The 26639-nt window shown below is 44.8% G+C and overlaps 1 protein-coding gene across 1 annotated transcript in view; it reads right to left on the bottom strand.

The window, feature by feature from the left end:
• The window catches only part of PPIL2 (peptidylprolyl isomerase like 2), a 92258-nt gene that overhangs the window by 27106 nt on the left and 38513 nt on the right, over positions 1–26639 (bottom strand). The window contains exons 6-9 of the mRNA XM_075321167.1: positions 15946–15997; positions 12449–12540; positions 12163–12252; positions 237–312 (exon numbers count right to left, since the gene is read on the bottom strand). Of these exons, the coding sequence (XP_075177282.1) occupies positions 237–312; positions 12163–12252; positions 12449–12540; positions 15946–15997 (310 nt within the window). The remainder of the gene's footprint in view (positions 1–236; positions 313–12162; positions 12253–12448; positions 12541–15945; positions 15998–26639) is intronic.

Raw genomic sequence — 26639 nt, 5'->3', positions numbered from 1 at the left:
TGGCCCAAGAGTAGCTCCCACTGATTCCACCCATCTTTATGGTGAAGAAGACCAAGCACCTGGGCAGAATGTGTACATGGAGCTTCGTTATGAGAAGCAGTGGGAGTTGCAAAAGTTGGATCCCCGAACTCATTGTTCTAAGCCATCCTTTTGCTTAGTTACAAAAATAAAAACCGGCTTGTAACACTATATACCAACTGATACAACTGCCAAATGTAGTAAATGACCAAACTCACCAGGGTCTACAACTTTCAGGTTGTTCTTGACGTGAAAGAAATCTGAGACATTAAATTTTTCTAGCTTTGAAGGATCCTGGTGAACAAACAAAATATGAACTCTATCAAAAGTGCAAAATATTTTAGGTAATTTAATTGTGAGCAGTACTAAAGACAGGAGAGGAAAGAGATGCAAGGTTCCTATCTTAGCTAACATTTCCTAGCTCATTAAAAAACAAAGCAGGAGGTTTACAAATTGTACCCAGAGAACAATATGATGTATTAGGGTATGTGCGCACTAGGCGTTTTTTCACGCTGCGTTTTTGTCTAAAAAAACGCACCCGCGGCTAAAAAAACGCGACAAAAACGCATGCGTTTTTGCCGCGATTTGGTGCGTTTTTTGCTGCGTTTTTGCTCACTGCGTTTTTAATCAGTGCACAATGCCATTAAAGATTGTTGATGAAAAAAAAAAAAAAAAAAAAAAAAAGGTCTGATGTCATTTCCTTCTTCAAAATGTTCATTGTATGCAGGAGAGCAGACAGCTGCAGAACTAGTGTATGCAGGAGAGCAGACAGCAGCTGCAGAACTACAAGTCTCAGCATCCTCCATTCACTAGTGTATGCAGGAGAGCAGACAGCAGCTGCAGAACTACAAGTCTCAGCATCCTCCATTCACTAGTGTATGCAGGAGAGCAGACAGCAGCTGCAGAACTACAAGTCTCAGCATCCTCCATTCACTAGTGTATGCAGGAGAGCAGACAGCAGCTGCAGAACTACAAGTCTCAGCATCCTCCATTCACTAGTGTATGCAGGAGAGCAGACAGCAGCTGCAGAACTACAAGTCTCAGCATCCTCCATTCACTAGTGTATGCAGGAGAGCAGACAGCAGCTGCAGAACCACAAAGCTCAGCATCCTCCATCCAGGACTGTATGCAGTTTTTTGCCCAAAAAGAAAAAAAAAATGACATGGGCTTCGCCATATTTTTGTATGCTAGCCGGGTACAGCAGGCAGGTACGGGCTGCCCCCAACCCCCAGCTGCCTATTTGTACCCGGCTGGGAACCAAAAATATAGAGAAGCCCTTTTTTTTAATTATTTCATGAAATAATTAAAAAAAAAAAAAAATGACGTGGGCTTCGCCTAATTTTTGAGTCCAGCCGGGTACAACTAGGCAGCTGGGGATTGGAATCCACAGTGCAGGGTGCCCATGCTTTCTGGGCACCCCCACTGCGAATTGCAGTCCGCAGCCACCCCAGAAAATGGCGCTTTCATAGAAGCGCCATCTTCTGGCGCTGTATCCAACTCTTCTAGCTGCCCTGATGCCGGGTGGCTAGCTAGGTAATAATGGAGTTAGGGCTAGCTGTATATTATCAGCTAGCCCTAAGCCCGAAATTCATGGTGTCACGCCAATATTAGACATGGCCACCATGAATTTCTAGTAATGATAAAAAAAAAAACACAACGCACAGAAAAATATTTTTATTAGAAATAAAACACAACACAATTAGTGACTCCATCTTTATTGAAATAAACCCCCCTCCGCAGTAATCCTGGGTCAGGGTCCCGCGCCGTCCAATCAGGATCCAATATCATCTGATCGGTTTGCTGGAAGGCAAAGCGATCAGATGATGTGTCAGGATCAAGTGCCTGAATCCCATCACACATCAGCTGATTGTATAAAAGCCGGTTATACAATCAGCTGATGCATCAGTGCAAAAAAAAAATAAAAAATACTCACTTATGTGCTGTGCTGATTACCGGCAGCTCCTGGAGCGATCGATTGGACAGGAGTCTGATCCCGTCCGATCGCTGCAGCAGCTGCCGGTGATCAGCTGATGAAGTCCCCTGACGGCAGGATCAGCTGATAGCCGGCCGGGAGCGAAGAAGCCGGCGAGACTACGATCAGCTGATGCGTCAGGTGACTGCATCAGGTGATCAGCGCCAGGTCCTGCAAGCAAGGTCCTGCCCCGGGGAGACTGCACACAGCCAGAGCGGCGGTACCGGGAGGAGATGGGAGCGGGCATGGCACCGGGACCCTGCGGACAGGTGAGTATATATGACTTTTTTTTTTCTACTGTTCACTTTTGTTTTCGCCGCTGCCTCCACCTCCCGCCCAGACATGGCGCCGCACGGAGCTGACATGGCACCGGACGGGAGGTGGAGGCAGCGGTGACGGTACCGGGAGGATTCCTGCTTCTGTGTTTACCAACAGAAGGAATCCTCTTCTTGTACACGTCACTGTAGTGACCACCCCTTGCGTTTATAGCTGCGTTTTTAGTCATAGAAACGCGGCTATATGCGTTTTTCATTGCGTTTTTAACATCTCATTGAATTCAATGAGTGAAAAACGCAGTGGAAAACGCAGAAATAATTGACATGCTGCGTTTTTGTGGTCACCACAAAAACGCAGCTAAAAAAAAACGCTGTGTGCGGACAGCACTTATGAAAACCCATTGACATTGCTGGGGAAGCAATGTCACTGCATTTTCAGCACAAAAACGCGGTAAAAAACGCCGCTAAAAACGCGGCAAAAACGCCTAGTGCGCACAAGGCCTAACACAGTCAATTTATGACCTTCCTAGTGTTGCAGCTCTCGGCAGAATCATCAGCACGCCGACATTATGGGAGAATGAATGGTATTAATCTGGTCATACAGCAAGAACATGGAGCATTTCAGGAGAAATGTACAAAAGCAAACTAGAGGGATCACTCCGTAGAGACCAGAATACCAGCGGATATTACCAAACTAACAACACCACCTACTGTCTGCTCAGGATAGTTCACACGCATAAGCCTGCTGCTGTTGTACAGCACAACACTTAGAATGGTTTGGGCAGCAATGTTATAGATCACCTATAACCCATCTCATATTTGCTTGAGTCAAATAATTTATCACAAGGAGCACATTTCACACTTTTTTTTTTATTTACGAAATTAAAGTTGAAAAGTGACAGCAAGTAATCATTTATAATCACAAGATTGATCCAAACCTAAGTGTCTATAGTCACTGCTCGGGTCTGACATCTTGATAAACCCTGCAGCACAGTGATGTGAGTCTATTTTATCAAATGCTTTTTTTATCTTTGGTTCCATTCCATTTCTGAAAACGCTCAGAAGATGGATCAAACTACAGCAGTAAAATGTATATTACAGAAACACTAAATTTAAGTGATCCATACAGATAAATATCAAATTAGATTCACGTTGCTAATCATTAACTGAATTACCAGCCCTCGAGCTCGTTTAGGGTATGTGCACACGTCCTGTCCTTGCAACAGGAAAATCTGTTGTGTAACATATGCATTATTTTTTTTGCAGCGTTTTTTCCTCATTCATTTGAATGTATGAAAATTGCTGCAAAAATTCTGAAAGAATTGACATGCTACAGGTATTAAACGGTTTCAAATGTGCAAGGAAAAAATAAAGTATGAGATTTCAGAAATCAAATTAACTTTGCTAACATAGTAGAACGCTGCGTTTTTCCTTGTGGCAAAAAAACAGTGTGAACATACACCTAAATGGAATTAACCACCAGGAGTCTCCCATATAAAGTAAAGGAACTGCCATACTGGCGCTGGGATGCGGAATCCAATCGTACCTTCAGTTTCCAGACTGGATGTTTCATTGCAGTAAAACGTTTTAGCACAGTTCCAGAATTAAGCGCACCAGTTGAGTGCCATGTGCATCGGGGTAGAACTATGTGGGTTTGGTCTTCCTTTATTATTCCTCCCCTGTGTGGCTTCATGGCCTCTATGCAAATAGATTTCTCCCGTTGCCACCATTATAATTATGGCCAGTGTGTGCGCAGTATATACTTGAAGTACTTCAGTCACTTTAGTAAAATGGGGTCGGAGGTAGCACCAGCGCATATTGGAAGATTCTGTCCTCTAGCTTGTGACGCATCGAATGCTCGTTCAGAGGGCGACGCATTCCCCCTCGTATCCTCTATCCTCATAAACACCATGGGAGTGGTCACAAGCCAAGCGGAGCCCCAGGCTTCAACAGCAGCTCACCGCATACACAGGCTCCCAAGACGCTTCAAAGGATGTAGACTGCAGACTCTAGTGGCGTGTGGTCTCCTCTGAAGCGTCCCGTCAACTTGTCTGTGTGGTGTGCTGCTGTTGGGGGCAGGGTCTCCTCTTGTCTTTTGACAGTGCACGCTCCCGCGGTGTTTATGAGGGCAAAGGTTGCGAAGGCGCATGTGCCGCCCACGGAACGAGCATCCGATACATCACAAGCCGGAGGACAACATCTTCAATAAGATGGCGCTGGAGATAGCGGTATGCACAGGCGCCCTTTTATTGACTGAAATACTTCAAGTGTATACTGCACACGCACCGGCCATAATTATAATGGTCACGACAGGGAGAATCTATTCATAGAGGCCATGAAACCACACATGGGAGGAATAATAAAAGGAAGACCTGACCCATATAATCCAACCCTGCTGCCCTCATTTCTGGACCTTTGATAAAACGTTTTACTGCAATGAAACATACACTCTGGAAAGTGAAGGTATGGTTAGATTCACCATTATAGCACCAGTATGCCACTGCCTTTACTTTATATGTGCAAGTCCTGGTGGTTGGTTCCCTTTAATCTTTTCACAGGCGTAGTTCTCAGCTACTGGCCAAGTGGTTCAGTGCCTCTCTCCACCTAGCTGTTATACATGCATCTCTGCCCCCATTCTTTCTCAATTGACAGCACTGACCCCTGTAAAGTGTATATGTACAGTTAGGTCCAGAAATATTTGGACAGCGACACAATTTTCGCGAGTTGGGCTCTGCATGCCACCACATTGGATTTGAAATGAAACCTCTACAACAGAATTCAAGTGCAGATTGTAACGTTTAATTTGAAGGTTTGAACAAAAATATCTGATAGAAATTGTAGGAATTGTACACATTTCTTTACAAACACTCCACATTTTAGGAGGTCAAAAGTAATTGGACAAATAAACCAAACCCAAACAAAATATTTTTATTTTCAATATTTTGTTGCGAATCCTTTGGAGGCAATCACTGCCTTAAGTCTGGAACCCATGGACATCACCAAACGCTGGGTTTCCTCCTTCTTAATGCTTTGCCAGGCCTTTACAGCCGCAGCCTTCAGGTCTTGCTTGTTTGTGGGTCTTTCCGTCTTAAGTCTGGATTTGAGCAAGTGAAATGCATGCTCAATTGGATTAAGATCTGGTGATTGACTTGGCCATTGCAGAATGTTCCACTTTTTTGCACTCATGAACTCCTGGGTAGCTTTGGCTGTATGCTTGGGGTCATTGTCCATCTGTACTATGAAGCGCCGTCCGATCAACTTTGCGGCATTTGGCTGAATCTGGGCTAAAAGTATATCCCGGTACACTTCAGAATTCATCCGGCTACTCTTGTCTGCTATTATGTCATCAATAAACACAAGTGACCAAGTGCCATTGAAAGCCATGCATGCCCATGCCATCACGTTGCCTCCACCATGTTTTACAGAGGATGTGGTGTGCCTTGGATCATGTGCCATTCCCTTTCTTCTCCAAATTTTTTTCTTCCCATCATTCTGGTACAGGTTGATCTTTGTCTCATCTGTCCATAGAATACTTTTCCAGAACTGAGCTGGCTTCATGAGGTGTTTTTCAGCAAATTTAACTCTGGCCTGTCTATTTTTGGAATTAATGAATGGTTTGCATCTAGATGTGAACCCTTTGTATTTACTTTCATGGAGTCTTCTCTTTACTGTTGACTTAGAGACAGATACACCTACTTCACTGAGAGTGTTCTGGACTTCAGTTGATGTTATGAACGGGTTCTTCTTCACCAAAGAAAGTATGCGGCGATCATCCACCACTGTTGTCATCCGTGGACGCCCAGGCCTTTTTGAGTTCCCAAGCTCACCAGTCAATTCCTTTTTTCTCAGAATGTACCCGACTGTTGATTTTGCTACTCCAAGCATGTCTGCTATCTCTCTGATGGATTTTTTTCTTTTTTTTCAGCCTCAGGATGTTCCGCTTCACCTCAATTGAGAGTTCCTTAGACCGCATGTTGTCTGGTCACAGCAACAGCTTCCAAATGCAAAACCACACACCTGTAATCAACCCCAGACCTTTTAACTACTTCATTGATTACAGGTTAACGAGGCAGACACCTTCAGAGTTAATTGCAGTCCTTAGAGTCCCTTGTCCAATTACTTTTGGTCCCTTGAAAAAGAGGAGGCTATGCATTACAGAGCTATGATTCCTAAACCCTTTCTCCAATTTGGATGTGAAAACTCTCATATTGCAGCTGGGAGTGTGCACTTTCAGCCCATATTATATATATATATATATAATTGTATTTCTGAACATGTTTTTGTAAATAGCTAAAATAACAAAACTTGTGTCACTGTCCAAATATTTCTGGACCTAACTGTATAACATGTAGTTGAGTACATTAGACAACTTGGTCACACCATGGGTGCACAGAGCACCTCATTAGTATATTGGAATAATTAAGTATTTTACTCAAATGCAGCAACAGATTAACAGAACTAAGGCCTCAATTTATCAAATTGACTACGTCAGAAATCTGTTTTAAAATGCCTTGAAAAGTCACATTTTTGCATATTACAAACTGTGCAAAAATGTCCACGACAATTTTGGCCAGCTCCACCAGAATTGAAGGACTTAAGAGTGGATATGTGATGCTTACTTGTCAAATTCATTGACAACTGTGGAATACCTAGTCACTTACTGGAGTAAGATTTGTGTCAAGGAGCACCTAGGCACACGCCACTTTTAAGATTCTCCGGGTTCATTAAAAGGAATCTGTAAGCAGGGTTTTGCTAAATAAGCTGAAGCGAGCATGCTGCAAGGGTTAAACCAGAAAATTCAGGGATGCCTGTCTTGTTACGGCCAGATCAGTAGTTTATTTGCGGTTTGATTCAACAACAGGACACTTAACATTGCTGGACTACAATGTCACACGCATGGCAGTCTGACACGCCCACTCCTTTGATTAACATCTTCTGTCAATGTACTATATCTATTGAGAGCCAGGTGTGGGCAGGGAAAATCACTGGGCTCTGCTACATAACTAAATCTAAAAATTCAGATTGTGTTAGAAAGGTTGCATCCAGTAATCTAAGTGATACACCATTGGATTCAGAATCTCCTTGCCTACAACATACTGCTCTCAGTTGAGGTAGCAAAAACCTGCTAAGAGATTCACTTTAAGAGGAGGTCACCTCTTATTAAATCAGGATTGTCCAACTCCAACATGCCCCCTCCTCATGGCTTGTGAATCTGAGCCCAAAAAGTACAGTTATTAGGTCCATGTCCTCTCTAAAGTGCTGTCCTTGGTTTGAACATTAATTTTGTGTTGGACTGCTTTTTTTTCCTACATTCACATAAAATCAAGCTGAAGAAAAATCAAAGTGGCAATCAAGCTCCTAGCATTGATTAATGGTCTTTTTAAATGTCAGATGAGCTGCCCAGAATAAGCAGCAAATTACCATATAGCAAGCTGCTTGGTGCATGTCTACTAAACATGTTCATGCTAAACGGGAGGAAGCCTCATGCATTCATTATATTTTCCATTGCCGTCGGCAGCCCATCAGCAGTTTACATGAGGGGTTGCCAACTGACAAGCAGATATATACCGTATTTTTCGGACTATAAGACGCACCGGACCATAAGACGCACCCTGGTTTTAGAGGAGGAAAATGGGAAAATAACATTTTAAGCAAAAAATGTGGTCATGACACACTTATGGAGCGCAGATCTGCTGCTGACACTGTTATGAGGGTAATGTCCCCAAATTCTCTGCTAAGGTACCCCATCCTGGTAATGATCCTCCTGCCTTGTATATGTACCCCATCCTGGTATATGCCCTTATCCTGCTATATACTGGCATACTGCTATATACTCCCATCCTGCTATATACTGCCATTCTGCTATATGCCCCCATCCTGGTATATATTCCCATCCGGCCATATACCGCCATCCATCCTGCTATATACCCCCATCCATCCATCCTGCTATATACCCCATCCATCCTGCTATATGGCCCCATCCTGGTATATGGCATGTATTCTGTATCACAGACAAAAAAAGCGGCAGCAGCATTGCTGGAGTGTGGAGCCGTCACCGGTCACTTCCCTGCAGCATCGCGATGTCCTCCCGTCTGCCGGTCAGCTGACATGCGTGACTAGCCTAGCGGCGCACACAGCGATCACGTCATCGCTGTGCTCACCGCTCTCTATACAGAGCAGCTGGCCGGCACAGACAGCAGGACATCGCAGTGCTGCAGGGGAACGGTGAGTATGCCGTACTGATTCACTGCACCCCGCGCTGATGATGATGCGCGGGGGGCAGTGAATACAGCCACACGATCACTCCAGGCTGTAGTTGCCAGGGGTGATCACGGCCGGCTGTTTACTATGTGTGCACCCCCCGCCCATCATCCCGCCTACCTGTCAGCACCGGCTTCAGCGCTGAGAGATGATTGGCGTGCATATGTAATGAGTGGGCCCACGTGGTCACGGCAGGCGCTGCTACAGCCTGCTCGTGCTGATCACCCGCTCCACCGCAGCACCCTCATTCCTGGCCGCAGCCCTATATTCAGACCATTAGACGAACCCCCCACTTTTCCCCAAACATTTGGGGGGGAAAAAAAAGTGCGTCTTATGGTCCGAAAAATACGGTACCCTTCTATAAGGTGCGATCAATTATCGTTTGTTGTTGAATCACTGGAGTTTGAGCCTAGAACCTTCCTAGATTACATGAGCCTCGATTTTAATGCATCACTGATGTTTCAGGACAATAAAATGAACAATACTATGGTAAAACAAGAAAATGTTATATGGAAGGATTTTAATACAATCAGCAAAGCTTTTTAAGGGACAACACATTAGTCATGTTCCCATTCATTTTACAGTTTGTAATCTGCAGCTAAGTAGGCCTTACAGATGAATATACTGCTCAGTGTCACAATGATCTGGTGATCAGATTTTTTAATACACAGGATTTACTACTCCTACTGCTACCAAAATATGACGAAGGTTTTAAAAAGCTGTCATGAAGGTCAGTCATTTCCAATGTGAAGTCAAACAGAGCTAGCTCCAATCGCATCTCCTTAACCATTTGATGTCACTATTATTCACAGACAGTGGTATTTAAATGACTGGGGTGCAAGTGTGCATGTGTACGGACAACCATTTTCTCTGAACCAGTGGATCAATTGTACAGTGCCAATTGGGTACTGTGACAACTGGGTACTACTGAAGGCCCCATGACTATCAAGTTAGCCCTCATATGAAGCCAAGGATCATAAGAAGCTAGGTGATGTAGACAAGCATCTATTTAGCTACATACTGCTGTGTGTAGTGTAAGTGACTAAATAATCATAGGATGAAGACCTATAGGAGTGCTAAAAAACAAAGTAAAAATAACATTTGTTTTAACATTTTAAAAATTAAAACAACCCCTATTTGCCAGTTGAAAAATAAATAAAAGAAACATATTTGGTATCACATCTATAAAAGTAAGATCAGATCTATCAACTATAATGTTATTTAAATACAACAATAAAAACAGAGCAGAAAAAAAAAGGTTGCTTCACTTTTTGTTTTAAAACCGATCAAAACATAATATGCACCCCAAATGGGTATGAATAAAAAAATGTCATCTCCACATCCAAAAAACAAGCCCTGATACACATCCATTTAAAGTATATATACAGTACAGACCAAAAGTTTGGACACAACTCATTCAAAGAGTTTTCTTTATTTTCAGGACTCTGAAAATTGTAGATTCACATTGAAGGCATCAAAACTATGAATTAAAACATGTGGAAAGAAATACTTAAAAGTGTGAAACAACTGAAAATATGTCTTATATTCTAGGTTCTTCAAAGTAGCCACCTTTTGCTTTCATTAGTACTTTGCACACTCTTGGCATTCTCTTGATGAGCTTCAAGAGGTAGTCACCGGAAATGGTTTTCCAACAGTCTTGAAGGCGTTCCCAGAGATGATTAGCACTTGTTGGCCCTTTTGCCTTCACTCTGCGGTCCAGCTCACCCCAAAGCATCTTGATTGGGTTCAGGTCTGGTGACTGTGGAGGCCAGGTCATCTGGCGTAGCACCCCATCACCCTCCTTCTTAGTCAAATAGCCCTTACACAGCCTGGAGGTGTGTTTGGGGTCATTGTCCATCTTGCAGTGGCATGCTATTCCATCTGGTTTGCGCTTAATTGGATCATCATTTATTTTTCAACAGGACAATGACCACTGAGTTTAGATACAGAGTGGAAGAGTTAGGCTGCTTTCACATTGCGTTTTTACCTACGTTCACTGACCTGTCGGGGCATCTGTCTGAACCCCCCTCCTCCCCCCAGCAAAACGTGTATCGGACGCATACGCCGACGGGGCCATTGACTATAATGGAGCAGATGGAGTGCTCTGTCTTGCACCATTTTCGGGCATATACATTTTCTGCAGGTGGACACCTGAACATAGTAGACTACATTCGGGTGTCCGCCTGCAGAAAACGTATATGCCCGAAAATGGTGCAAGACAGAGCACACACTGACTCAGTCTGCTCCATTATAATCAATGACCCTGTCGGCGTCCGAAACACGTTTTGCGGGTGGGTTTGGTCGGGTGTCCCGACAGGACCAGTGAACATGGGTAAAAACACAATGTGAAAGCAGCCTCACAGAAAGGCATAGACGTGGACGTCGTTTGGCCACATCACACACTGATGACCGATTCTTTAGGAACAATACCCTTAAACTAGATGATGAATGCCACAGAACTCCAGGCACATTTAAGGAAGCTGAGAAACACCCAAGTTTAAAGTCAGACCATTCACAAACGTTTCTGCGTGCTCAATGACTTGCAAGGGTACATGATCACTCCACCAGGCACAGGCATCATCGTCTTGCTGGACGAGGGATCAATGGGCCTCAGTGCTGTTCACTGATGAAAGTCCGGTCACACTGAGCAGAAGTTATAGCTACCATTGATGGAGAGTGTTATGCATCAGCCACTGTTGTCATTAGACGAGCCTTTGGTGGTGGTGTTACAGTGTGGGCTGGTGTGTCTTGTCAGTACAGAACTACCCTACACTTTGTGAATGGTACAGTGACAAACACCTACTTCTTGAATAACATTCATCCACTCATTATGCCTGTGTTGTTCATGTAGAGACACAATTTCATCTTCATGGGACAACAACACTCCAGCTCATCAATGTTACATCATTAAGGAAGGACTTCTGGAGACTGTGGTACCTCAATGGAGCGGTCTGCACTTTCTCCAGACCTGAATCCCATAGAAAACCTATGTGATCAGTTGAATCACCGTGTAGAGTCTTGTAACTTTGTATTTCAAAACTTCAATGACCTGTCGGCCACCCTTCAAGAAGAATGGGACACCATGCCTCAGCAGACAATAACTCAACATGTGAGCAGAATGAGTCGTCGTCAAGCTGTAATTGATGCTCACGGCCACATGACAAGTTATCGAGCCATTGACATTTTTGGGGGGGTACAACGATCACTGTTGTTGGTTTTTGTTGCAATAAATTATTAGAGATGAGGAAATCACCATTGCACGTTTCTACTTAAATGCCCTACTTTAATGATGAAAAATTACTATAGACTGAACTTTTTATATATTTTACATAAATTTCACCCGAAAGCCAAATATCCCTAATTTTTTGTCAGTAGTACACACACACACACACACACCATTGGATGCAAAGTACTGAACTATGTTCTCCCATGTCAGTATTATTTCGTACTTCTAGGGGACAATATAGCTGATGCGGCCGATAGTATGGACCAATATCCATCCACAATACAATACACCTATTTTCTCCTGACGTATATGTGCTTTATTTTTTTTTATTTTTTTTTTAACTTCCAGCAAATATTTATACATTTTTACAGCTCAATGCCCCCACAGAACTGGATAATGCAAGTTCCTACCTGCAGAGTTATAATGTCTTGGCGGGTGAAAGGTTCATCAGTTAGCAGGTCTTTATAACTCTTCGGTTTAATATTTAATTGTTCAACAGCCTGGGTGGGGAAATTACAGAGTTAATTTTATGGCAGGGGTTGTACACTGATAGGTCTATTAAAGCGAACTGTGTGAAGCATACCTTTATGAGCATGTATACTATATATTAATACTACTCTGTGCAAACCGGAGAGTCTAGATCTTAGTACAGTAGTTGCACATTAACTACAAGGTATAGTAAGAGCTTGCACTTACGTCATATGAGAAGACATTTCCTGTCTGGCTAATAGCCACGATGTGGGAATTATTGGTAAAAACAGAGAACAGCACCGGGCAGTGATACTTCCCTATAAAAAAAAAAAAAAAAGAGTGTATGTAATAAGAAAGTACTACACAATGTGACATTTTACAGAAATCTGTTAGACACATTGAACTGGAGTTGCTATGTAATCTGAAGAAAGTAGGAGATAGCAGCTAAAATACTGAATTCAGATATGTGTCACTTACCAGGCTGTGTGCTTACAACAAATGTTTTATCACCTGGAGATTATCACTGCCCAGAACAGGTTTCATGTGCCTGCTAGACCGATCACGCCCCCTTCTGTGATTAGCAGCTCAGTGTCAATAGACAATGTGTATAGAGACCTGTGGTGTGGGAGGGGTTAACTTTCTGAGCTCTGCTACATCTAAGAACTCTGATTGTGTCAAAACTGCTGCACCCAGTAAACTAAGTGACATCACTGGAATCAGGGTCTCTATTTCTACACTGTTCTGCTCTCAGATGAGATTGCAAAAACCTGGTGACATATTTCCTTCAAGCCCCCATACACAGACTAAACTAAGCCAAAGCGACTGATATTGGTCACCAGTCTAATGTGTATAGGTCCTCCCTACTTTCCAACAACATATGTTGATGGAGAACAGACTGATGCAGATGTTGACCTTTCAGTGGCAAGCCTTTTGTTGGCGAGGAAATAAGAGGCTGCCAGAAGAGTCTGGCAGAAGCTCTTTTTCAGAGAACATAAGGATTAGAGCTGCTCGACTTCACAAAAAAAAAAAAAAAAAAACGGGACTGGCAGCCTGGCGGGTCCCTGCTCAATTAAAAAAAAAACAAACAAACCCCGGAATCCGGATCGGATCAGTACTCAAATAGAATCTATGGGGACCAGAATCCGGAGATTAAAAATGTTGGTGAAAGGGATAGGGGTGTAGGAGCGCACGGTCTACTCACAGAGGCGAGGTCATGGCGGCAAACTCCTTCCGGGTGACGCTTTCCCTTCCGGAGCCGACAATTGACTATTCACTACCATCCCTGCCCACCGGCGCGTGTAATTGGTTGAAGTTAGACGCGCCCCCATCTTGAGTGGCTGCGTGTCAGCTGACTGCAACCAATCACAGGAGCCAGGACGGCCAGTGGGCAGGGAAAGCCGTGCAAGGGTCTACGGGTCAGTATGGTGAGCGTGCATGTGGCCCGCTCATGTCAGAAGAGTGCGAGTCTGGCATGAGATCACCCAGCACAGCCTGCCGCTCTCTGAAGATGAGCGTGCATGTACATAGAAACACATGCGGCCCGCTCCTCTTAGGAGAAATAAATGATGCTCCAGATAAAGTATTGTAACATATTTATAATCACGCATGTGGTTAACATTTCGTGACAATGGATTTGGTAGCGTTTAAAAATCACCCCAATTTTTAGGAAAAGCCGCTATAACCATGACTGCCCAGGGAACACTGTTGGTGTGCAAAGTATTTTGCAGCATACTTTTATTTGTGCTTTATGTCCTCCTATGTATACTGATAAAAGAGATCAAGATATTTGACTCCTAAATATTTCTACAAGAATGGTGTGGGAAGAACAGAATTTGTGTTGTGGTGACATTAGTAACCCATGGACACATTTCACCTGTAATCAGAGCACATGCAAATCAGTTAGGAAAAAGAGACACCTAATTTAATCCCTCTAGTAAATATGCAAGTAGAAAAGAAAAAAGTTGTATGGAATGAACATGAAAGAGAACCTGTGAGCATGATTTTATAATGCAATGTATAGACATGCTTTTAATACTGATTAAATTGATAAATTTTGAAGAAATTTGTTTCGCTGTTCTGCTTTACTCACCATTTGACGTTTTCTGATTAGATTTCGGTGCATAGAGGCCAGACTGTGCATTGGGACTTCTCCCTGTCTGTGATTCCCCGGCCCCTGTCCTGCCTCTGGTCTGTGAATGACAGGTCACTTCTGAGATTTAAAATACAGGAGGCAGGCGGAAAGTTGGGGAATCACAGACAGGGAGGAGAAGACCAGTGTACAGTCCGGCCCTTGTGCACCGAAATCTAATGATCAGAAAACATTCAAATAGTGATTAAAGAAGAACAAAGGGGATTTCACCACCAGAGGTATCAATTTAATCAGTTTTACAGCCATGTCTTTACATTACAGAATTATACTGCCAGCTTTTCTTTAAGTAGAAACTATCAGCTTCTTAGTGTTACACGTATATGGCTGTAACAAATTATGTGCCAATGTTTGTGTGGTGCCCTGGACAAGCCAGGGGCCACAGAGAACAACACCCACAACACCCCATACTCCCAGCAGGCACACCGAAGTCAGACACAAAACCCTTGTTGCCTTCCTCCAGAGGCTGATGTCCACACCAGGGGGTGGGCCAGGCGGTTGGTCCCGCCCACCGAGGAGTTCACAGTCCTGGAGGCGGGAAAACCAGGCAGATGAGTTTAGGAAGTGAAAGTGGAAGGAGGAAAGTAGCAAAGGAGCAGCCTGAAGTTGGTCCGGGTGTGTGGCCCGGACAGATCAGCAAGGTTGGCAGACGGTGGTGACCGTCTGCAGGAGTGGCCGATTGGAATCTACCGTAAGGACTGTGGACGGGCGGTGGCCCGGCGGTACCGGACCAGTACACGAAGAGAAGCCAGCACCATCTGGCAGGGGCTTTTCGGACCCCGGCAAGGCTAGGAGTCGCCGTGAATTTGCCGAATCCGTTAGTGAAGGGGACCTCCTGGGTTTCCAAACAGTCAAGTCCCGACAGAAAACAACAGTCCAACCAACAGAGGGAGACACCGCCACCGCCAAGGCAACCGTTTCTCAGGGCCAGCGCCTGCCGGCAAAAGGGGCTCCTCCGGCCCATATCCAAGCCGGGGAGTGGGTTACCGGTGGTAACCCATTGGAACCGTACAAACAACTTAGGTGCAGGGAAAGGCAGTCACCACTAACCTGCCGGGAGCAACAACACCGCAGCCGTCTGTGGAACCCGTCCATCCAGCCGTGTGTTTTACCGAGAACTGTGTTCTCATCATTGGCTGAGTGAGTACCACCGTGCCGTGCGGCACAGCGCTGCCCCCGCGACCCTGCACCTCACCAGGCCCCGTAACCTGCCTGCCATCCATCCCTACCCCATCACCGGGCCCCGGGACAACCAACCCCCTACCCACGGAGGGGAGAACTAACAACCAAGCTGCTCCCTGTCACCGCTCCCGGGATCCCCGTCTAGAGCAGCGGTGGTGTCACCAAAATCACAACCGTGGGTGGCGTCACGGACAATATCCCTAAACTAAACCACCCCCTTTCACTCACGGGCGAGGAGCGCCGCTCGAGTCCCCGGGATCCGGCCCATCGCTCGAGCCACCGAGCAGCAGCAGCCGCAGCAGCAGCGGCAGCCGAGCAGTGGGAGAGCGCAGCGTCCCCTCCTCCGCCCGCGACATTTGACCTGCTGAAATAAGACACATTAAAGACAACTTACCATCTTGATTCTTTGTGAAGTTCAGCTTAATAAGAGATTTGGCTTCTAGTTTCTGCAGAAAATAATTGTAACGAGGATTATTTTGGCCCATAAATAATACTGTAAGGCAGGCGTGTAAACAGGCAGTGGTCTATTATACTGAAATAAATGGCATTACACTTTGATGTTAATAATTCCTGTCCATACAATAATAAACTATTATTAGTACGCCACTTTGTGTTGTTCTTTGGAATTTGTTTTAGAAATGGAAGAATTTATTAAAGGAAACCTGTTAGGTGACTCATGGTGCCCAAACCACAGGCAACATGAATTTGAGCCTGGCTGCGTGATTGCTGCCAAGTATGTGTTACCCTTTAATGGTTTGGTATTTCAGATAAAATGTAGTTAGGGGTGATCGACAGGTCTATAGCTGTGTGAGATAAAATACAAAAAAAAGACAGTTTGCACTCTGATAATGCTAAAGTATGGAAACCATGAATGTGTGAACATTGACCTGCATTACTGCTAAGGAAAATGTATTTTTTTGTATTGTATGTCATGTTCAGTTATGCACCTATTCACACCTCAGTTTGGTGAGTGCCGTCAGTCTTTTTGTCTATAGCTGTGTGACAGACCGGTCAATCTCCTGCAGCAGTGCCATTTTACTCTTGTCTATGGACGGATCCTCTAACTATATTTCCTCTGAAATGCTGGCGGCTCTAATTCATGCTGCCTGTATTTTGTGTGGCATGAATCCACTGACAGGTTCCCTTTACCACTTGGAGGCATGTCCGAACGCAGTCTGTAGCCAACCAATCACAGAAAGGGTATGCAGATTGTAAGGTCACACCCCCTTCTACAAAAAGCACCACCCAATTGTCTATTTATAAACAATCAGGAAGAACTAGAGAGGAATGATGCAGTGTGAGAAAAGGTGCTTCAAAATACAAGTCGTTACTAAAACTAACATGTCAGGAGAGGTGACCGATTTTCTCTAAAGGAGAAATTACATAATCTGTATAAAATTACATTAGAGAACCTTTCTTCTGCAATCCAGCCCTACACCCCTCAGATGTCTATAAGAAGGGAGGTTTGCAGGGAATTCAATGTCTTAAGGGGCCTTGGAGACCCAACAGTAGGTAGTCATGGAAAGGGGCACCACGATGGAACATGCCCCTTGTTTCTTTGGGATATAAGTGGAATTCATCTCTTTTGCTCCATTAAAATAATATGCTCTTTATGCTTATATAGGGAAACCTGTGCTGACAGCCAAAAGATCATTCAGCTGCCAGTTATCTAATGCCTACATAGAACCTGTTTGTTCTTGTATTAAAACACCCACCCCTTTTACATTCTCTAGCGTCACCATCCAAATCTAACCATGTATCACAGCCTATTTTGGCGAGAAAACATGTAATAAGTGAACTAATATACACAATAACAATATTTATCTGGAGTTTTGCTTTATGGCTGCCCTTCTGGCAGGAGGCAGGTTAATTAATAGTCAAGTGGAGAGACCATGACCTACTTTCTAAGAAGCCAGCACCGCTGGTGACATACAAGCCTCTGCAGGATGTGTGTGCATGACAGCCTTCCTTATGTATAGACAGCTTGATAATGCTGCCATTAAGAATACTGAGCAGTCAGAGTTTAGGAAGAGTCCTGCACCGTGTAGGGAACGCCTGAAATGTGACCCCAACAAGATATTGGATATCTTGTTTGACTTCATTCGACTAAGGAGACTTCGGCACACCTGGGATTACCACCGAGGACTTAGAAATACCTTAGATCGGGGGTTGTGACAAATACCTGGAGGGCAGCAATGAAGCATCTACTGCCTCTGCTTATAAAGTCTGACATGTGCAAGACATGCTTATGCACGCCAATAGTATGCCAGACATTCAAAGCATGCAGATGATCAGGGTGGGACGGATAAATAATATCCAAGGAGCGGGTGAAAATAGAGTCTCTAATTATATGTGTGGGTATTAATATGCTGGCAAGAGACTGTGCAAATCTGCTTGAGAAGTCAGAACCACCGTTGTCTGAATGGGAGGCTAACAATTAGGAACTCCGATTGTTACATTATTTGTAGTCACACTGACATCTGTCTTTGGGCGGCTTTCGTCGTGTCACTCCTCAAAATTTCTTGCTATACTTCAAGTAAAGGAAATATGGGAAAGTTATTTTACTTTTGGTACCTAAAATTATGAAAAAAGTAAAAAAAAAATAAAAAATAAGAAAATAAAATTAAAAAAATGAAACAAAAAAAGGAATACTCAGGATTAATGGGAATAGAAAATTGCAGTTTTAATATAAATAAATATATATATTATATCTATCTATCTATCTATCTCACTGGAGGTACTGTGTCCAGTTATTCCCAACGCGTTTCCTCTTAATGATTCCTCAGGGGGGTTGCTATACAGTGTGTCCACCCATATCCAGCTGTGCTGGTTACAGCCGTGGGCTGAAGACGACTACACAGGACGATTTCATGACATGTTTTGGATCATATTGCCATTTTATATATATATATATATATATATATATATATATATATATATATATATATATATATATATACATATATATATATATATATATACACACACACACACACACACACACACACACTGTGTCCACCCATATCCTGTCATCCGCAATTAACTAGAGAACGGCGGCAGTTATAGACATAGTAGTAGTGTCTAGGTCAGGGGTGGGGAACCTTTTTTCAGCCGGGGGCCATTTGGAAATTTCTACCAACCTTTGGGGGCCGCACAAAATGATCAATGATCAATGTGAAAATGACCCTGCTATATTTGGTCAAACAATTAATTAACGTATCCCTACTATGATGGCCGGAGCGGCTTCTCTTTGGTGCGGCTGTGATGTTTGATGATACTAATCATGTTTCTTCTCAAAGCTGCTTTTTCATTTTTGTCTGGGTCAGGAGCACAGTCAACTCTTTGTGATAAGATTGGTAAATCATATACATCACATAATAAATGCTGTATATACATCACAGGAGACACTGGAGGCACATATAACACAAAGGAGACACTGGAACTGCTGTATATACATCACAGGAGACACTGGGGTAACATGCATCACACAACGGGCTGGGGACATGTATATGCAGGCACCACACAAGAGGGGCTGGGGCGCAGGCACCACACAAGAGGGGCTGGGGCGCAGGCACCACACAAGAGGGGCTGGGGCGCAGGCACCACACAAGAGGGGCTGGGGCGCAGGCACCACACAAGAGGGGCTGGGGCGCAGGCACCACACAAGAGGGGCTGGGGCGCAGGCACCACACAAGAGGGGCTGGGGCGCAGGCACCACACAAGAGGGGCTGGGGCGCAGGCACCACACAAGAGGGGCTGGGGCGCAGGCACCACTGGGGGGGCACAGATATCACTTGCGGAGCCCTGACATCAGTGGGGGGGGGGAGGGACACACAAACCTGGGGTGATACACAGCATTAGGGGGCACACAGCACTGAGGGGAGGGGGGCCACAAAGCACTGGACAGGGCACACAGCAGCAGAGGGCTGGCGCTGGACACAGCAGCGCCAGACTCACAGCACCGGAGAGCAGGCACCGGACACGCAGCTCCGTGGGCCGGGCCCGCAGCTTGGGGGGCCGGGCCCGCAGCTCAGAGGGCCGGAGGGCCGGGCCCGCAGCTCAGAGGGCCGGGCCCGCAGCTCAGAGGGCTGGGCCCGCAGCTCAGAGGGCCGGGGGGCGGGCCCGCAGCTCAGAGGGCCGGGGGGCGGGCCCGCAGCTCAGAGTAAGTCCTCTCGCGCTGGTACTGGGCAGCGGGAGAATGTATTGGTAAGCACAGCAGCACATGTGCAGATTTAAAAAGCCGGCGGCCCACAAGATGGCGGTGGCGGCTCGAGCACTGCTGCCCCCGGGAATCTGCCCGGGGGTCGCATAAAAGGGTATGGTGGGCCGTATACGGCCCTCGGGCCGGAGGTTTCCCACCACTGGTCTAGGTATAGTAAAGTATCCATGCGATACACAATTAAACCACCTATAGCGCCACCTGGTGGAAAACAACGTTAACATTTTTATCTCGAAAACGGAACAAGATAGAGAAAAAAAAAGTGAATTACAAAGTTCTAGGGCATCATCAAGTCACGAATCGACACCTTGCATACAGAAATGCTATGATTACAATGAGTAAAACTCACAAGGCTGCAGACGTGAAGCGATACCTCATGGAGACCTTCCTACAAGTCATTGGGTATAGTGGCTGTGTAGAGTGGCCTCCACGCTCACCTGACCTGACCCCATTGGACATCTTTCTGTGAGGTCACATCAAACAGCAGGTGTATGCGACCCCTCCATCAACATTGCAGTACCTCTGACGACGTATCACAAATGCTTGTGCAAACGGGTCACCTACCATATTGCACAACGTGCAGCAAGATACAGTATGCTGTACAGAGTCCAGATGTGCATTGCAGCTGACGGTGGCCACTTTGAGCTTCAAAGTTAAATGAGCACCATATGCGTGACCAGCATTCAATGTTTTGGGGAGGTCATGGGTTTCATATCATAGCATTTCTGTATGCAAGGTGTCGATTCGTATTGAATTGATGATGCCCTACAACTTTGTAATTCACTTTTTTTCCTCTATCTCGTTCCATTTTCAAGATAAAAATGCTAACTCCGTTATTTTCCACCAGGTGGCGCTATAGGTGGTTTCATTGCGTAGTGTATGGCTACTTTACTATACCTAGACACCACTTCTATGCCTATAGCTGCCGCCGTTCTCAAGTTAAGGGCGGTGGATAGGATATGGCAATATGATCCAAAACATGTCATGAAATCATCCTGTGAAGTCGTCTTCAGAGCACGGCTGTAACCAGCATTGCTGGTGATAAAACACAGTCATTAACCCACTGATCTAGTTACTGCGTCTCTGTAACTTTAAGTCTAGCAAAACAATATCCCTTCTAAACATATTTGCTTGTTATGAGTCACCTTTTCTGCACCATTATGATCTGTCCGGGAATTAACATCTTGAGTGCTGTTAGTAGTGCTTCACACAGATCCCAAGCCATTTATTACCATCTAGTGGTGAAATTGGGAACTGCATAAAAGAATATTGGGACGTTTAGATAATCTTTGTGCTTGGTTGAACCAGCTTGTGATTATATTACGTTGACTTTCTGCCAAAGATTAGTTCCCATAGACTGCATGATTCACAGGCTATATATATATAGCACATGTCAGCGGTCCAGAACAGGATCTGCATTGTCAGCACTGACCCACTCTTCTGGAATGTGACTCTGCCAGGTCTGCGGCAGGTGGCGTCTAATGCCAATGTCTCATCTCTATTCAGTGCTCCGGCAGGAGAGGGTGCGTGCCCCCATACCACATGCATTTGCTGGCAAAGTATGGCCATACTCCATACACCATCTCTCTCTTGTAACATTTACAAATGTCAGAACGTATGGTGTGGTGCTTACACTGGATGTCTTCTAGATTAGCCAGCATCTTGACCAGATCAAAGATTAAAGAGTAATTCCCTGTTTTTGTAATCAAAGACGGTCTTATTCTCTTCTCAGTATTGTTTGTGCGGGGAAATGGACTGTTATGTGTTTTGGTGGTTAATAAAAACCTGATTAAAAAAAAAGAAGGGGTAATTCCCATCTTCAAGATCCTATCCCAATATGTAGTAGGTGGAATAATAATAATAATATCATCAAATACCTCCAATTAGAAATGAAGTATAATTCTCCTGATATAGCCATGTCTCTGACCTGATGTGTCATGTCATGACCACAACTAACAAACTGTCACTATATGAGTCGTCATAACCATGGATACCTAAGCTGCAATGCCCTGCACATGAGGTAAGAGATATGGCTATATCAGGAGAACTATACTACGTTTCTAATTGGAGACATTAGCTAATAGAGTGGAACCTCGCTTAACAAGCAAAGCTTTCTGTAAATTTGTAACTCGGTTTACAAGAAAGCTTTGCTGTACGAGCAAAATCCTCACCGCACACACTTCCGGTTCCGTACATCCACCACACTCTAACCCACTCTTGCAGTCCACACAAGCACACACAAGCACGCACAAACACACACAAACAAACATGCACACACACACATACAGCATTATGCTCACCTTACTTTCCGTTCCATCGCCGGCCTCATGGTTCTTGTAGTTCGCCGGTGCATCGCGACGAGGGAGGAATCCAGGAGGCTGGCGATGGAACAGAAGGTAAGGTGAGCATAATATGTGTACCTTCCATTCCATCGCCGGCCTCCTGGGTCCTGTAGTTCGCCAGTATAGGCTGTGTATCGGCAGGTATCGCGACGAAGCAGGAACTTCCTCTGTCACCGCTACTCAAAGGCAGTGCACTGACCAGAGGCAAGCGGCTCCTGCCTTTGATGTCAGCGCTCTGGGTGCAGAAGTTCCTCCCTCGTCGTGGTGGTTATCAGATATACAGCCCGTACTAGCGAACAGCAAGTCCCAGGAGACCGGCGATCGAACAGAAGGTAAGGTGAGCATAATATGTGCATGCGTGCTTGTATGTTTGTGTGTGTTTGTGTGAGTTTGTGCATGTGTGTGGAATGACACAATAGGGGACCAGGATGGGACATTTAACAAGTTGTGAAACGAATTGTCTGCATTGCAATGATTTCCTATGGGAAATCTTGCTTTGCTGAACGAGTTACTTTGTTAACAAGCACAGTCCCAGAACGGATTGTTCTCGTTAACCAAGGTTCCACTGTATTATAACATCTACTACATATTGGGATATGATCTTGGAGCTAGAAATATCCCTTTAAACTTTATCTCCAGCAATGCTGTTTACAACTACAGTTGGTGTGAACAGATTCGCAGGACCCAGTGTACTGGGCACATCGGTGATCTGTGGGTGCTGGACAGGAGCCATGAGAACTGCCTTCTATCTCCAGGCATCCACAGTTCTTCTTTTCCCTACCCAGCCTGGTGCAATGTCATACTTGTGGCGTTACACACAGGCCAGCTAATCAAAAGTAGAGCCTCATATGCCAGGATATGGTCCTCAGGGCTCTCCCCAGAAGCAACAGATTACTGATGACACCAAAGGACCAGGTCCTGCAAACTGATTCACAACAGCTCTACTTAGAACTAAACTAATGTTGTAGTTACAGAGGAGCCCCTTTCACGACATGTTGCAGATCATATTCATGTTCTTCATGTTTACAGCCAAAAACCTAATCCACTGTATTCTTTTGTGAGAAATTAAAATGAAAAGAAGCCTGTGGATAATGTATTCAAACAAAGTGTCTGTCTTGGTCCTAATTTACCGGGACACGTGCAGAATCCTAATGGACATTTAAAAGGGTATTACAATTTACAAGATCTTATCCCAATATGTAATAGGAATAATAATAATAATAATAATAATAATAATCTTATTATTATTAACAAATACCTCCAATTAGAAATGTAGTATAGTTCTAATATAGCCATGTCTCTCACCTCATGTGCAGGGCATTGCAGCTTAGTTAGATGCTTGTGGTCGTAACCATAGACACCCGTCACTATATGAGTGGTCGTAGCCATGGGTACCTAAGAAGAACTATACTACCTTTCTAATTGGAGGTATTTGCTAATGCTAATATTATTAGTTATTATTACACCTACCATATATTAGCATAGGACCTTGTGGATGGGAAAATCCCTTTAAGTACATTTGCATAAGGCACAGATTGATAATTGTAGAAAGGTATACAGAGTCTTAGGAACTATTTAAAAGGTAAATCCCATTGACAGGTTCCCTTTAATAGGAACATATGTGGATTACTATGAATGGATGAAAATTTGACCTTGTCAACTAATGGACACATATTCACAGCTTGGAGAACAGCAATGTAACAGGCTGGATGTAACCAATGAAGGCTCCTATTGAATGATACCAAAAAGACAGAAGAAAAAGCAAACAAAACTTTTCTAAAAATTGGGAGTCCTCCTCCTTTGTAAGCTTCCTTAATGGAGTTGTCCAAAACTAAGAGAATTTTATACTGTATGTCTATTAACTTTAATAATCTAACCACTTTTTTTTTTTAATATGCTTCAATTCAAATATACCTACTGTTCCCTAACTTTTATTTCTAAACAGATGGTCATCAGGTGGTGAAGCAGATCTTACAACAACGCTTCCTTTCCCTCCCGGAAGCACATCGGTGCTGCAGTCACCTACCACAGCTTCCATCACCGATGTCCCTTGATGACGTCCGATTTCAGTAGCGGGGGTGTAGAAGTGACCGCAGCTTTTCTCAAGCTGCCCCTTTCTGTCCACACAACTTCTGTCCTCGCAGCCTCGTTTACTGAAACAAGATGTCATCAGGGGGTTGTGATAGAAGCAAGATCAGTGACATGAGCGCTGCCCCACAGCTTCTGTCACCATCCTGAAACGAATAGTCATTATGGTGCGGGGATAGAAACATAGTGAGTGATAGCAGTGCCATGCCTTGATGACTATTCCATTTAGGGTAGTGACAGAACCTGTGTGCACCCATAATGTGGGGCGGCGAGAGTGAAGCTGCGGTCACGTCTTTACTGCTACTGAAACAGGACATCATCAGGGAACAGTGGTGACAGGAGGTAAGTGACTCAGATAAACCCTTTCACAGTCTGGTGCTGCAGTGCTGAACAGAGGGAGCGGTGGTCATGTTAAGCCAAAGCCAGGGAGGAGGACAGCTTCTAGAAGAGAAAGGGGGCTCGGAGGAACAATAGAGACAGTGCACATATGAGAAGGGGAGAACTGACTGTGTACATTTTGTCTGAGAGGCTTAATACTGGCCACAATCACAGCTTTCTAACTGGTTACAGTGCAGAGTCTGTGGCCACAGCCTGGAGCCTGGCACCTGCTGTACTAGTCAGCATCTTCTGCCTGCACCCTCCAGCACACCACACTCACTTTGGCCAAGACGTGATTCTCCTACATAAAGCAGGAGAGCCAAGTGCTAGGAGAAGCTTCCTGCATACATCACAACAGGCCGGACCACACTGCGCATTAATCGTTGCTCGACCCCACGGCCCACCTCCTCCTCTACCTGAATGCTTCTCTCAAGACTCTGCTCCTTGCGTGAAGAAAAATGTAAAGCCATATACCACATTCAGCCAATATGGAGAGCGTCATTCAGTGAGTACTGTGCTGCTACTTCTAAACAGTAGAAGAAAAACGTACCTGTCATTACAGGCGACTTTTCAGAAAACATGGTATGACAAATCCCAAGCACACAATCAATGCAAGAGGGGAATGCAAAAAGGTGTATTTATTAAAGGATTACAAGCAAAAAGAAAGCCACTACCAAAAATGCAAAGCCAAGCCGACGTTTCGGCCTATGTTAGGCCTTTGTCAAGGTTTTTCAAGGTGGCCACACGCCTCCTGCCTGCACCTCTGGGACCCGGTCCCTATTCCCTATGCTCTTCAGCAAGTTGCTCTTGAAAAGGCCCTACCTATGGTTCGCTTTTTGGACGTTTAATCCGTCTATATCCACAGTCCATAACGCAAAACCTTGACAAAGGCCTAACATAGGCCGAAACGTCGGCTTGGCTTTGCATTTTTGGTAGTGGCTTTCTTTTTGCTTGTAATCCTTTCATAAATACACCTTTTTGCATTACCCTCTTGCATTGATTGTGTGCTTGGGATTTGTCATACCATTGTAGTATTTTTCCCTTAAGCACCTCCCCTATACCAGCGGTGGAGCCCAGCTCTACCCCCAGTATTTTTCTGAAAACATGGACATGTGTGTTCATGAGGAATAAAGCCAGTCCTGACCATTATCGGACTGATTTTTTTTTATGAATTTTCCCCTTCTCAGGCTTTCACTCTAAACTAGAAAATTCTGAGCAAGCGGGTGAGTGGTCACTATAGCTATGATACCTCACATCTACAGCACAGAGGGATGATTTCTTCTCTCCTGTACTACATGCTCAGAATCAGCAGCAGCATGGAGGACAACACACAGCTGTACTGAGCTGTATAGCTGTGAATACTGCTCTGGGGTAAGATTAAAGGGAACATATCATCAGATCTAAAACTAGCACCTTAAGCAGCGCCTGTGCTGCATTTTATAAAAGGTGCACATTACCCTCTGTCCCCCACCTGTAGACCTCACAAATACCTTTATAATATCTCCCTCCCTATATGTAAATTTTCCTGTCCGATGGGCATCCTAATCTGCGCCTCCTGTCCCTTCTTTCGCCTTACTCAAGTGCTGATTGATGATAATGACGCCTCAGACACCATCCACGTAGGCGGGCAAAATCTCCATAGTCCCGGCTCGCGCAGGCACACTTAGCTCTACCGTGTTGCAGGCAAAGCCAAAAGCATATGTGTGCCTGTGTGAACCGGCAAATTCCCTGTGCGAACCAGGCACACCTACGTTTTCAGCTCTGCCCACAATGGGGCACAGCAAAGTGTGCCTACACAAGCTGGAAATATGTGTGCGCAGGCACGAGATTCTGCTCACCTACGTGAATGGTGTCCGAGGATTCATTCATGTCAATCAGCACAGAAGGAGGGCAAAAGGAGGGACAGGAGGCGCAGGTTAGGACGCCCATCGGACCGGACAATTTACAAACATGGGGGGAGATTTTATAAAGCTATTTGTGGGGTCTACAGGGAGGGGGGGGGGTCAAGGAGAACATGCACCTTTATAGAATGAAGCACAGGCGCTGCTTAAGGTGCTAGCT

The sequence above is a fragment of the Anomaloglossus baeobatrachus genome, chromosome 1, assembly GCF_048569485.1.
Source record: "Anomaloglossus baeobatrachus isolate aAnoBae1 chromosome 1, aAnoBae1.hap1, whole genome shotgun sequence".
Taxonomy (NCBI): domain Eukaryota; kingdom Metazoa; phylum Chordata; class Amphibia; order Anura; family Aromobatidae; genus Anomaloglossus; species Anomaloglossus baeobatrachus.
The sequence above is the reverse complement of the archived record's forward strand: the minus strand, read 5'-3'. Positions and strand labels throughout refer to the sequence as shown.